Source organism: Triticum dicoccoides, chromosome 7A (genome assembly GCF_002162155.2).
Source record: "Triticum dicoccoides isolate Atlit2015 ecotype Zavitan chromosome 7A, WEW_v2.0, whole genome shotgun sequence".
Classification (NCBI taxonomy): Eukaryota; Viridiplantae; Streptophyta; class Magnoliopsida; order Poales; family Poaceae; genus Triticum; species Triticum dicoccoides.
In genome coordinates, this window is record NC_041392.1 from 80194569 (window position 1) to 80209449 (window position 14881).

Consider the following 14881-nt stretch of genomic DNA (forward strand, 5'->3'; position numbering starts at 1 on the left):
TTGTTGCACAGAAGTAGTACTATCAGCACAGCATAAAATGGCCTCGGTCCCTTCCTCTCTATCGATAAGGTGTGGCCACGTACAACCTTGTCTACATCTCACATCATTTGTTTTCTCTTACCATTGGCCGCAGCACATACGCCTGCATGCCTCATTTTTAATTTTCTACAGAAGCAATGCATGCATGGATCGTCACGACTGACGACGCTACTGGTCGGTGAGTTGCCGCCGAGCCAGCGACGGTGGCCATGGCTTTGTTTTTTTCTTTTTAAGAATTTCTACGTGTTCCTTCGTACTGCTAGCAACTATCGTTTTTAGCAGACTCCGTATAATACCCCAACACGCAAAATAACCGTTAAAATATGAATTTGTACGGAAAAACCGTCTGATCATACACCGTATACGTGTCGGATCCGTAAAAAACTTTGAGGTGCGCAGTAAAATCTCACCTCCAACCCGTGAAAACTGAGGTTTCCGCCTCGACCTGATAGTGCCCTGTATCTCAAAAAGCAGTTGGCAGGAGAAACATTCCAGTCCACGCGCGTTCCCCACCCCCTTCCGCAGCCGCCCACCATCGGTTTCGTCCGGCCGCCGCCGGCGATTCCGGCCATATCCGCGGACGGAATCACACCGCTGGGGCACCTCTCACCCGGTTTCACCTAGCCGCTTCACCGGCTCTCCAGTTCCACCTAGCCGCTTCACCGGCTCCCCGGATCCGCCGAGCCGAGCCGCCCCGAGTTGCCGTCGCCGGACCGGGATCGACTGCCGCAGAGTCACCGCCCTGAGCCGCTGATGAGTACTTGTGTTTGTGCTTTCGGATATTCATAGTTGGTTCATGCGGTGTTCATATTTGTGATTTTAGATGGAATTGAGCCCTCGCGAGAGGTTTTTGCTTGATGATTCGTCCGATTCGGACGACTCGGATGTTGTGTGCTACTTCGGGAGGATCTCATTGAGCACCATTGGCAAAGGGCTGGGCGTTAACACATTCCATTTTGGCATTCATTTCATTTAATTCATGTGTGATTTGTATTCAGGACAAGTTTTGAATTGAATTATTTAGTCTGCTTTGGTGATTTTAATAATTATTTTAATTTGAATGATTGTTGTATTGTAATACTGACATTTTTATCTTATATTAAATTAAGAATTTTGAATATGTGGCATATGTATCAAATTCAGATAAAAACCCATCTAATTTGTGGGTTGACGCGGCCTGCGGCCGAACAAACCCCGCATAGCCATTTTCCCGCGAAATATAAATGAATTTTACGGGTCGGCGATATACGAGGTCTGCTAGAGATACTATGAGGCAGGAGCACCGAACAACCTAGATGAGATGGGGCAGGCGCCCCAACGCAACAACACACACAGGACCGCCGAAAGAAAACAAATCACTTTCTTAAAAGAATAAACAATTACACCATGTTGAAATTCTTGTTTAGTTGGAAATTCGACTAGTTTTTTACTGCTGCAAATTGGTGAGATTCAACTTAAATGGAGCTCGAGCTCTATGGAGGCCGAATTAAAGTTCATATTTTAATATTTCAAAAATATCTACAAAAAATACACATATATCCACAGAAATAATGTACATGTGTAATTTTTCATGATGAAGTACATAGAAATGAGGGCTACACAAAAAAAACACAGATATGTGGCCTTTTAGCACATGTAATCTTCATTATCGACGTCAATGATTTTCCTTTGTGCACGACTGTCAATTCAAACTATTCTGTCGTGCTTGTATATGTGTATATTTTTTCCAAAAAAAATGAACCTATTTTTTAAATTTTGATTATATTTAAAATAATGTTACGGCTGCTTCGGACACCATGTTCACATCTGCCTGCATTCGTATCATGTGTTGTACCCCTGTATACTTATTCTACTCCTTCTATCAATGTAAAGATACACAAGCTTTACGTATTCACAAAAAATATATTTGAATAATAGGCTTCATGGAGCTCATCCTTCAAAAATGCCCTACTAGAAGAGGGACGCATAAGTAGAGTACTTTTGTTATGAAAGTGTTCGGATTACCAGACGCTGACCAGGTGTTCACGAATAAGGGAGGGCTTTCCTCGAAAGTGCCCTTCTCGGCTCGAGCTCATGTGAGCTTGAATGAACACTAAAATAAAAAAATGAATTGTTTTGTACATTTGACAAATGTTTTCAATGCTTGCAATGTTCCATCATAAAATGATATTCGTTGAAGCCGTGGCAAAAAAAATAAGTACTAAAAAAATAACTTCTTTGGAGCATTGAATTTTTGCATGACTTCCATGAATGTTAATTCATGATGAAATTTTGCAAGCGTTTAAAACATTTGTCAAATGGTGCTGCAAAAAAATTCACAATTTTTGATTTTTTTTTGAATTTTACTGTTCACCAAGCTCATATGAGCTCGAGCTCGGTTTATCCGCTGCCGGCTTTCCTTTGCGTTTTCCCCTTAGGAGACACCCTCACTAAACCAGTGTTGGCCTAGCTGCATAAACGCCATGGGCTATGGAGTTTGGCTTGCCGGATTTTAGACATCGGCATGGAAAAAAATGTAAACGCCATGAAGACTGGCGTTGAACCGAAAGGGTCAGATTTTGGTAATCTTCTGCATCTACAGAATATACTGGCCATGTCTGATTTCTGAAGCGCGAACCAGCAGAAAAAGAGAGAGTCTCGTCCTTGGTTTGGCATTAGGACTCTTGAGAGTGGGCCAGTTGGACTCAACTTTTTTGTAGCCCAAGAGCAACCAGCATAATCGGGCCATTACGGGACAAGATCACGCGGCAAAGAAATGTAAGACAACGAACGAAGCAGATACAGCACGGAAGCTCAGTGATATCAATTCGATGGCACTCTGATGCACACCTAGTAGAAATTTCCGAAGCTCAAGCCCGGAGCAATTTGTGACAAGGATGATGAAAAATGTTAAATACTAATTGTGTCAAATGACTGAGCCCACACTTGATTCACGCAATGCCCATGAACTTTGCCACGCGGCAGGCTTGACGGCGCAGACATGTCGCTGTTCGTCACCGGGATCAGCCCCTTCTCCCATGCCATTCAGCTCCGACGGATGAAGGAGTTCGGCAGTGAAGTGATCGGATCGGTTGGCACCTGTGGTGAAAAAAAAACCTCCTGACAAAATGACACTGCGAACATTGTCTGAACTTCTTGAATTTTGCAGTTCAAACCAAGATGGATTTTGTTTGCTGTACACGAGACTGTAAAATTCACCTGATGTCAGGGAAACTCTTCCTTCAGTTGTCAGACACATATAGGGGGACATTAAAGGTAACTGAGGGTAGTACAAATGGTGGTTAGTATAGCTTGCAATGACCAAAATAACGTTTGGCAACTCCTTAACTATTTGCATTGGGGCTAGCAACTTCATGGTGTTCAACATGACACCAGTCGGGTGCTACCCGGCCTTCCTCGTCGAGCTTTGCGATAGCAGCAATGATCAGGATACATCGATCGTGTAGGTCGACAGACATTCTGTTATGCTTGAGAGTTGAGATGTTAAGGCTTCCTGAAGATCATGGTAATCTCTCTCTAGAATCGTTTCTGCCATCCAATGAGTACATCAGTCGTTCTGGTTCATACCCATATCTGAAAATACAAGTGTCAAGCAGTACTACTGAAACTGGCTGGACGATGATTTCAGGGATGAAGTATGGGACCAAGGCTTGCTCCGGATAAGATGACAGAGCTTACGATTTTGACCCAAATGTGTACTGTGGTACTTACCAGCAACGGCCTGCCGAGACGGCGGAGACCCGCAGAACTAAGTGAGCTGGGATTGAGTTCTCTCTGCCACAGAAGCTGCAAACAATATCATAGCAACTGCAGCGATGATGATCATTTTTTTTTTCGAAAAGGGGGTCTCCCCGGCCTCTGCGGACATAGCGACATAGCACAAGTTTAGTCGGAGACAGTTTTGCTGACACCAAATTACACATCCTTTCAGTTAACAACTGTGCACAATGATGCAGAAAATTATAACCTTAGAGCAAGTGTGCCCTGTTACATACTTGTTTCACTTATGCTGTAGCTGGCACTGCATGCTGTCAACTTGTTAAGTACCACCCCCTCTGGTCCATAACAAGTGTCGTAGCTTTGTAATAAGGTTGAACTAACCTTAGTTCAAAACCGCGACACTTTCTTTGGATCGGAGGGAGTAAATTAAATGGATGGGACTGAAAGGATCAGACAGAAATATTCTCAACTGCAAATTTCGAATGCACAAGAACCATCATGAAGACACGAACTCACTAAAACTCCAGCACAAATTTGGAACTAGCAGACGACACATAATTCAGAACCACATACATGCTTTCAGCAGTTATCGGTACAAGCAAACTCTTCTTTCAGTTGTCAGCGAGATCTCGGGAACAATACAGGTAACTTGAAATGACCACAAAAAAAGGGCGGTGAACTCCATGATGGATGGCACCTGCTCAACTATTTGTAGGACTTGTACAGCATTGGGGTTGGCAACTTCATGGCGTTCAACCTGGCGCCGGTCGGGTGCTACCTGACCTTCCTCGTGGAGCTTCCACATAACTGCAATGGTCTGGATGATAAGCTACAATAGCGTTGTTGTCTACTACTCCCTCCGTTCCTAAATAATTGTCTTTCTACCTATCTCAAATGAACTACAACATACGGATGTATGTAGACATGTTTTAGAGTGTAGATTTACTCATTTTGCTCCGTATGTAGTCATTTGTTGAACTGCTCGGTCGAGGATATATAGGAGGACGCTGCAGGATGCGTCTCATCATGCACGTTGACAGATATTCCGTTATGTTGGAGCTGTTCAGGCATCGAGAAGCTCATGGTAAATCCTTACTACCATCCAATGAGCACACGAGTGAGTATGTTTTAAAGCCATATTTGAAGTTATAGGTGTCAAGTAGTACTGAAACTAGCTGGGTGATGATTTTTAGGGCTGAAGTACGGGACCAAGGCTTGCTCCGGCTCTCGGGGTAAAATGGCCGAGCTCAAAATTTTGACCCAAATGTGTACTGTGGTGACTGCGCAAACCCGCAAAACTACGTGAGCTGTGATGGAATCCATGTTACAGAAGCTGCAAACAATATAAGAGCATCTGAAGTGATGAGTGGCTTGTAATCGTATCCGAAATAATCTTTGAACTTTGTCAGACAGTGTTTAGTCGGAGACAGTGTTGCTGACATCAAATTACGCATTCTTTCAGGTAACAGATGTTTACCGAAAATAATAATCTTAAGAGTAAGTTTTTCCTTTTATATAACTGTTTCACTTATAGTGTGCCACTGCATGTTGTAAACTTGTTAGAATAAATGGATAGAACCGATAGGATCCGACAAAAAAATTGTAGTCTCTACTGTAATTGTCAGCTACAAATTTCTGATCCACAAGAACCATCATTAAGACATTGTCAGCGCCCCCACACCAGAGCCACGCCTTGACGCTGACGAACCGGGCCCAGCCGGCAGCGACTCGCTGCGCTCGTCCGCTGCCCAGAGGCCAAACCGCGCCAAGAAGCCCAACGAGCGCTACACTGGGCCGGAGTGGACCCAGTAGGCCCAACTGCGTCGACACTTAAGCGATGGTCACGAGACGGATCGGCATCCGGTGGATCAGGAACCTGGCGACGGCACGAACCCTAGTCCCTAGCTGTTCTCCCCCCTTCTTCCTCAATTCGTGTATCTGAGCTTGTAACTGAATCCAAGACAATCTACTACCAATAGATCCTTCCACCGCTATCCATACCCTTACATCTGGTATCAGAGACCACTCCCACCTCCTTCCCCGCGCCGATCTGGCCCAATTTGTAGAAACCCGATCCCTCCGCCAAGCGCGAATCCGCCTCATCGCCATGGATCCAGCCGTCCAGTCCTTCCTGGAGCGTCTGGAGACCACTCTCAAAGAGCACACCGCCGCGATCCACGCCTCCAACTCCAAGATCGACGATCTCGTGGCTTGGCGCCCCGATCTCGAGCAGCGCGTCGCCGATCTGTCCGACGCGGTGACGGCACTCCAGCGTGCCCCGCTGCCACCGCCGCCGCCGGCAACGACAACCCACCAAGCGCCTTCGTCGAGCCACCCACCGCCTGCGACAACCGGCACCCACATCGGGGCCGTGTCTGGCGCGGCAGCAAATCAGCAAGGGCCCGAAGGCCACGGCGTCTACAACATCCCACGGGGGCCATCGACAGTGTCCTTCCTGACACCGCCACCGCCCCCGGCAAACGGTCAGTACGACGCCCCCCCTTCACCCCTTGCTCTTTTCCCGTTTGCGCACGCGAGCCAGCTGCTCAGCGGCCTCGGCCAAGCGCACCCCTCCATCCAGTTCCCACAGTTCACGGGTGACAACCCGAAACTGTGGAAAACACTTTGCGAGCAGTACTTAGCATGTTTGCTATTCTGCCTTCGTTTTGGGTGCCCATGGCCGCGCTGAATTTCTCTGGTTCTGCGTCCATCTGGTTGCAATCCATTCAGAAGCGACTTAGTGATTTTGACTGGGAGTCGTTTACTGCTCTGTTATGCACCCGTTTTGGCCGTGATCGACACCAGACATTGATCCGTCAGTTTTATACTGTTCGGCAAACAACTACAGTAGCAGATTATATTGAACAATTTGAATCCATTATCAATCATCTCAGTTCGTATTCTGACACCATTCATCCTTTTTACTTTCTCACTCGTTTTGTGGAGGGCCTCCGGAAGGATATTCGAGCTGTGGTGCTGGTCCAAAGGCCACCGGACCTGGACACTGCTTGTGCTCTGGCACTGCTTCAAGAGGAGGTGGCTGAAGGCGCAGCACCAACCAGCAGGCGCCCCCAGGAAACGCCAGCCCGAGCGGGCCTGGCGCTTCCCCTGCCTCCACCACCCGCCCGACCGGAGCCAACCACAGTGCCCACGACTGCTGTGGATCATCGCGGCACTGACGCCGCGCGAGCCGACACATCCAAGGTCAAAGCTCTTCGGGATTTTCGCCGCGCTCGGGGATTATGCTTCAAGTGCGGCGAGCGCTGGGGACATGAGCACGTCTGCCCAAGCACCATCCAGCTGCATGTTGTCGAAGAGATGCTCGCTCTTTTGGGGGCTGATTCCATCAGTGACAGCGAGGGGGACATCCAGCAAGTCCATGCCATCTCGCGGCCAGCTCTTGATGGTGGCGTCTCACCCAAAGCTTTCCAGCTACTAGCCACCATGCAGAATAGAGAGGTGTTGATCTTGGTGGACAGCGGCAGCTCGACTTTTTTCATCAACAAGAAACTAGCTGATCAGCTTACAGGTGCAGTTCCTCTGCTTCGGCCCTCACGAGTTAAGGTAGCTGACGGGGGCGAACTTCTCTGTACATAGTCCATACCATGCTGTCAGTGGTCGTTGCAAGGGCTTGATTTTGTCACTGATATGAAGATCCTGCCGCTGGGTGTATACGATGCTATCCTTGGCATGGATTGGTTGGAGCAGCACAGTCCGATGACCGTTGACTGGAAGCACAAACATCTCCAGATTCCTACACCAAGAGGCCCGGCTCACTTGTTTGGCCACGAATCAAATTCCACCACCTGCCATGTGATCAACAGTGCGTGGTTGCAGTAGCTACACCGGCAGGGATCACTCATGCACATTTGTTTGCTGTATCCTCTAAACAAGGAGCAGGAGCTCAAGCAAGCAGAACCACCGGAGCTGAAGCAACTGTTGGCTGAATTCGAGGATGTCTTTGGCGAGCCACACGGACTCCCGCCTCGACGTGCCTGCGACCACACAATACCATTGATGCTAGGGGCACAACCGGTCAATATCAGAGCCTACCGCCACAAGCCTGAACTGAAGTCGGAGATTGAGCGACAAGTGCAAGAATTGCTACAGTCCGGAGTGATCCAGCGCAGCCAGAGCAGTTTTTATTCACCAGTCATCCTCGTCAAGAAGAAGGACGGCACGTGGAGAATGTGCATCGACTATCGCCATCTTAATGCGATGACTCGCGTCAGTAAATTCCCGGTCCCTGTCATTGAGGAGTTGCTCGATGAGTTACAGGGCGCGCGTTGGTTCTCCAAATTGGACCTCCGCGCAGGCTACCATCAAATCAGACTGGCTGAAGGCGAAGAATTCAAAACAGCCTTTCAAACTCACTCGGGCCACTACGAATTTAAGGTTTTGTCCTATGGCTTAGCAGGAGGACCGGGTACCTTTAACGGGGCAATGAAAAATACGATGCATCCCCTTCTGAGGTTCTGTGTACTGGTGTTCTTTGACGACATCTTAGTGTTCAGTAAAACCTGGGAAGAACACTTGGACCACGTGCGCCAGGTCCTCACCTTGCTGTGTCGCGACCAATGGAAAGTCAAGAAGTCTAAGTGTGAATTTGGACAACAACAACTGTCTTATCTAGGGCACGTCATCAGCTCTCAGGGGGTAGCCACGGATCCGAGCAAGATCCAGGCAGTTGAATCATGGCAAACACCTAGTGATGCAAAAGAAGTGCGCCGGTTTCTGGGATTGGCTGGGTATTACCGCCGATTCGTGCGAGGATTTGGCATTATTGCCAGACCCCTTTTCAACCTGCTCAAGAAGGGTGTGCCGTTTGTATGGACAGACAACACCAACCAAGCCTTCCTGCTCCTGAAACAACAACTAGCTTCTGCACCAGTGTTGGCACTTCTAGATTTCAGTAAACAGTTTACTGTCGAAACAGATGCGTGTGATCGAGGCATTGGAGCAGTCCTACAATAAGAAGGGCATCCTATTGCTTTCATGAGCAAAAGCCTAAGCCCGCGTTACCAAGGGCTGTCCACGTATGAAAAAGAGTACCTTGCCATTGTGGTGGCTGTTAACCAATGGCGCCCTTATTTGCAACACAACGAGTTCATCATCTATACGGATCAGAAGAGCCTCATCCACTTGGAAGAGCAACGGCTGACTACCCCGTGGCAGCAACGAGCTTTCACCAAGCTACTCGGGCTCCGCTACGTCATCCGCTACAAGAAGGGATCTGAAAACACAGCTGCAGATGCCCTTTCACGTGCGCATACACCTGATCTGCTGTTTGACATCACCACCTGCCGTCCCAGTTGGCTTGAGGACGTGGCTGCCAGTTATCATAGCAACCCTCAAGCCCAGAAACTTCTGGAGCAATTGGCTATCCAGGAGGATCCGAAGCAGCGTTTCACTCTGGAGCAAGGGATTTTGCGATTCCGCGGGAGAATTTGGCTCGGGGGCACCACAACAATGCAGCAGAAGATTATCTCTGCTTTTCATGACAGCCCCATGGGTGGGCACAGTGGGTTTCCAGCCACTTTTCAGCGGATACGGCATCTTTTTGCTTGGCCCAAGATGAAGGCGCACATTCTGCAGTACGTGCGCTGCTGCTCGATCTGCCAACAAGCTAAACCTGACAGGTCAGCATCCCCGGGCTTGTTGGAGCCTCTCCCAATTCCTCATCAGGCCTGGGACATGATCACCATGGACTTTATCGATGGCCTGCCACAGTCAGGGAAAGTCAATTGCATCTGGGTGATCGTCGATAAGCGCACAAAATTTGCCCACTTCCTGCCTTTGGCTCATCCGTACACAGCCTCCAAGGTGGCACTTCTCTACATGACAAGCATTTACAAGATTCATGGCTTCCCGCACTCTATTGTCTCAGATCGCGACCCGGTGTTCACCAGCCACTTTTGGCGCGAGCTTTTCAAGTACGCGGGCACATGGCTGCGCATGAGCTCCGCTAACCACCCTCAGACGGACGGTCAAACGGAACGGGTGAACCAGTGCCTGGAAACTTATCTGCGCTGCTTCGTCCATGCATGTCCGCGCCGCTGGAGTCATTGGCTTCCACTAGCGCAGTTCTGGTACAACTCCTCGTACCACTCCAGCATTGGGATGTCGCCATTCAAGACTATGTTTGGTCATGAACCACGAACTTGGGGCATCTCACCCACTGATGAGTGCCCAGTGCCCGCTCTGCAGTCCTGGCTGGAGGAAAGAGCGGTGATTCAGGACCTCCTCCAGCAGCATTTGCATCGAGCGCAGCAGCATATGAAGTCGCAAGCGGACAAACACCGATCCCCAAGGACTTTCTCGGTGGGCGACCAAGTCTACCTCAAGTTACAGCGGTATATTCAAACATCGGTGGCCAGAAGAGCAAACCATAAACTGTCCTTCAAATATTATGGGCCATTCCAGGTGATCGCCAAGGTCAATGAAGCAGCTTACAAACTGGAACTCCCATCAGGCTCTCAAGTGCACCCAGTCTTCCACGTGTCTCAACTGCGACACTGCCTTCGCCCGGGTATGAACTCTTCAACTACACTTCCACAACTTGCTGACATTCCTGCCGTTCCTGTGGCCGTCCTACAACACCGTTGGCGCAAGAAAAATGGTGCAATGATCGACCAAGTCTTGATTCGTTGGTCGAATCAAGCTGTACTCGGCGACACCTGGGAAGACAAGCTCGCATTGCAGGCTCGGTTCCCTGGAGCAGAGGCTTGGGGGCAAGCCTCATCCCAAGGAGGAGGGGATGTCAGCGCCCCCACACCAGAGCCACGCCTTGACGCTGACGAACCGGGCCCAGCCGGCAGCGACTCGCTGCGCTCGTCCGCTGCCCAGAGGCCAAACCGCGCCAAGAAGCCCAACGAGCGCTACACTGGGCCGGAGTGGACCCAGTAGGCCCAACTGCGTCGACACTTAAGCGATGGTCACGAGACGGATCGGCGTCCGGTGGATCAGGAACCTGGCGACGGCACGAACCCTAGTCCCTAGCTGTTCTTCCCCCTTCTTCCTCAATTCGTGTATCTGAGCTTGTAACTGAATCCAAGACAATCTACTACCAATAGATCCTTCCACCGCTATCCATACCCTTACAGACATATACAAATACAATCAATCAAAACCAGAAAAATTCAGCACAAGAATTATCCCCAGGATGATATCATTCACCAAACATAACATTCAAGCACAGAACTTAATTAACAAGATCTGATAAATGGAGATAAAGTTGATCACATCCATTGCAAATTTCCAACTAACAGACGAGCACAGTTCAGAATCACATCACATGTCGCCACTTCAACTTCAACCATCCACATCAACGAGCCCAGCCACGTTCAGAATCACACCAAACAGAGCCGAAAGCCCAAATAAATTCACCAAATACCTGTAGAAACATGGTCTGAAAACATGACACTACGAGCATGGTCTGAACTTTGTGAATTTTTCAGTTCAGGCAAAGATGGATTGTTAAGAAAAAGGGTTTTCCCCCGCTTTAGATTATAAAGCAACCATCCGATACAACGAGCTTGCTGGGGCCGCAGCACAAAGATGGATTGTTTGCTGTACAGGAGACTGTAAAATTCACCTGATGCTGACATGATGTCTTAAGCAGTTTTCTGTACAAGATAGACTGTCAGCGAAACTAGACACATAAAGGGGACATTAAAGGTAACTGAGGGCAGTACAAATCGTGGTTATTATAGCTTGGAATGACCAAAATAATTGACAAATTTGGTGAACTCCATGATGTATGGCATCTGCTCAACTATTTGCAGAACTTGTACAGCATTGGGCTCGCAACTTCATGGCTTCATGGTGTTCGACATGGCAAAAGTCGGGTCCTACCCGGCCTTCCTCGTTGAGCTTCCGCATGACACCACTGATCTGAATGAGTATGGCCCTCCCTAACCTCTTTTAACAGCCCTCGGCCCCCCCCTGATCCGGTTTTTGCATCGATCCTGTTGGTCGACAAAAATACCGTTATGCTTGAGATGTTCAGGCATCCAGAAGCTCATGGTAAGCTCTCTCTCGAATCATTTCTGCCATCCAGTGAGTACATTAGTCGTTTTGGTTAGTAGCCATATCTGAAAATACAAGTGTCAAGTACTACTGAAGCTGGTTTGGTGATGATTTCAGGGCCGACGTATGGGACCAAGGCTTGCTCCGGATAAGGTGACGGAGATTACAGCTTCACACCTGAAGATTGTGACCGGCAACCTTGCAAGTACCAGAAGGATTTTCAGCAACGTGCACAGCACGGTGCAGGAGGTTTTTGAAGCGACCTGCACAAGTTTAGTTAGAGATAGTGTTGCCGACACCAAGTTACACGTTCTTTCAGTTAACAACTGTGTACAATAATGCAGAAAATAATAACCTTAGAGTAAGTTTGTCCTTTTATTTATATACTCGTTCCACTTATAATGTACCACTGCATGTTGTAAACTTGTTAGATTAAATGGACAGTACTGAAAGGATCAGTCAAAAATTCTAGTATCTAGTGTAGTTGTCAACTGCAAGTTTCTGAACCATCATGAAGATATGAACAATCACAACCTCCCCCAAAAAAATACAGCACAAGAATCATTCCCAGGATGATATCATTAACAATAGCTGAGAAATATAGATGAAGTAGATCACTTCTATTGCAAAATTCCAACTAGCAGACGACACATACTTCAGAATCACATCACATGTCGCCACTTCACCTTCAACTGATCCATATCAACTAGCCCAACCATGGTTCAGAATCACAATAAACAGAGCCGGAAGCCCAAATGAGTGGACCAAATCCTTGTACAAACGTGCAAAAAAGGTGCAAGAAAACTGAACCACAGAGTGACCAAAGATAAATAACAGAGCACCCAAGCAAAATCAAGAAGCCCATGAATAGTTATACACTTGTTTCTCTTATACTGTACCACTGCAAACTGTAAACTTGTTTGATCAAATGGATAGTACTGAAAAGATCAGACAAAAAAATGGACCGTCTACTGTAATTGTCAACTGCAAGTTTCTGATCCACAATAACCATCATGAAGACATGAACAATCGAAACCAGAAAGCCTGCAACACAAGAATCATTTCCAAGATGATATCATTAACCAAATACGACGTCCAAGCACACAACTTAATTAACAAGACCTGAGAAATGGAGATAAAAGTAGGATCACATCCATTGCAAATTTTGAACTAGCTAGCAGACGACACATAATTCAGAATCACATCAGATGTCGCCATTTCACCTTCAGCTAATCAGTATCAACTAACCCTACCATAGTTCAGAATCACATCAGACAGAGGCTTAAGCTGAAATGAGTTCATCAAACACCTGTCCAAACATGCAAAGATACTGAATGACACAGCGACCAAAGAAAAATAACAGAGCGCCCCAGCAAAATCAAGAAGCCAATGGGACACAGCATATCGTCTAATTCCATCACTGCAACAAAATGGTACGTACATGTGACGAGAACGCCATTGCAGAATCACGGAGCAATTTACAAGCAAAATTAAATTCATTCGAGCATCAGATCGATAACTGAACTTTTCCGTTGCCATTTCATTCGAGCATGACGATACATAGGACCAGACGACACATCATATCAACACCGACAAACAGAAGCACCGGACACACACCCGGATCACAGGACAAGAACAGCTACTAGCCAGTATTACCGGCGACCACGACGAACAGCCTAGGCGCGCTCCCCTCGGATGCGGCGTGCGAGCTGGATGTCCTTGGGCATGATGGTGACGCGCTTGGCGTGGATGGCGCACAGGTTGGTGTCCTCGAACAGTCCGACGAGGTAGGCCTCGGCGGCCTCCTGGAGCGCGGAGACGGCGGAGGACTGGAAGCGGAGGTCGGTCTTGAAGTCCTGCGCGATCTCCCGCACCAGGCGCTGGAAGGGGAGCTTGCGGATGAGCAGCTCCGTGCTCTTCTGGTACTTGCGGATCTCGCGGAGGGCGACGGTTCCCGGCCTGAACCTGTGCGGCTTCTTGACGCCGCCGGTCGCCGGCGCCGACTTGCGCGCCGCCTTGGTGGCCAGCTGCTTCCTCGGCGCCTTGCCGCCGGTGGACTTGCGGGCCGTCTGCTTGGTGCGGGCCATTGGGATGGAGGGGCTGCGGATCTGGCTGCTCGCTCTGGTGGTCGGAGGGGAAGATGAGATCTTTCTTCGCGGTGGTGGATTGTGGATTGGAATGGAGGTGGGTTTTAGAGGGGATCCGGGATGCTTTGCGCGCCGTAATTTGGGGGGTTGGGTTTCGGCCACGCGGGCTGGGCGGAGGACGGTGGGATCGGCGCCGTTGGATCGCGGCCGGATGGAGGGCGGGGATTTGGGCTCGTGGCGTCACGCGGATCGCGATCCGTGTGCTCGACGACCGGTGCCGTGGACTGGTGGACGCGTTCGTTTTTCGTAGGCTGGTGAACGAGTTTCCTTTTCTGGCATTTCGAATGTACTGCTGCTAGCAGGTGCTGCCAGTAAAGCAAAATGCATACTTGCCCCTAATTTCTGGTGGTTGTGTCCAAAACGGTTCTCAAACAATTTGAAAATACATGATAGAGCACACTGGGTATGAGATTAGATGGTAGGATTTGTCTATATTGTTTGCTACCTAATTCTCAACTGAATGAGGATGGTGATAGGTTGTTGTCGAGGGGTGAAGAAACATATGACATTGTGAGAATGGTAAAGAGAGGGCACAAATGCATGATATTTTATTTGGATCATCAAGACAACTACAATGGTGGAGGACAAGAACCATTCTTTAAATATTTAGTTGAGATGGTGTACATGGGCTACCTTTTGATATTGCTTAAATGTAACTACTTTCCTCAACCCTTTTGCTATGTTTTTTTGTCCAATAACTTGCATAGTCTGAACAAAAACTGATAGGATTGATGATGTTTTCAGTAGATTTTTCCAATAGTGTTGCTTTTGTGCACTAAAGGTTCGTAAGAAAATCCCCACAAAAATAATTGGAAGATTCATGAAAAAGAGCCACAAAAGCATGCCATGGGGGCTTCAGTGGAGCCCACACAACTTGGTCACATGGTGACATCGTGTGGGGCCCACAGGCAACTCTATACGCTCCTCTTTACCCTTATTACCCCCCC

At 48.2% G+C, this 14881-nt stretch overlaps 1 protein-coding gene across 1 annotated transcript; it reads right to left on the bottom strand.

Annotated features, from left to right (window-relative positions):
- Positions 1-13296: 13296 nt before the first annotated feature.
- Positions 13297-13976, bottom strand: LOC119331593 (histone H3.2). The gene has a single exon (XM_037604754.1). The coding sequence runs from the start codon at positions 13872-13874 to the stop codon at positions 13464-13466; it is 411 nt and encodes a 136-aa protein (XP_037460651.1). The 5' UTR covers positions 13875-13976; the 3' UTR covers positions 13297-13463.
- Between the last annotated feature and the right edge of the window lie 905 nt (positions 13977-14881).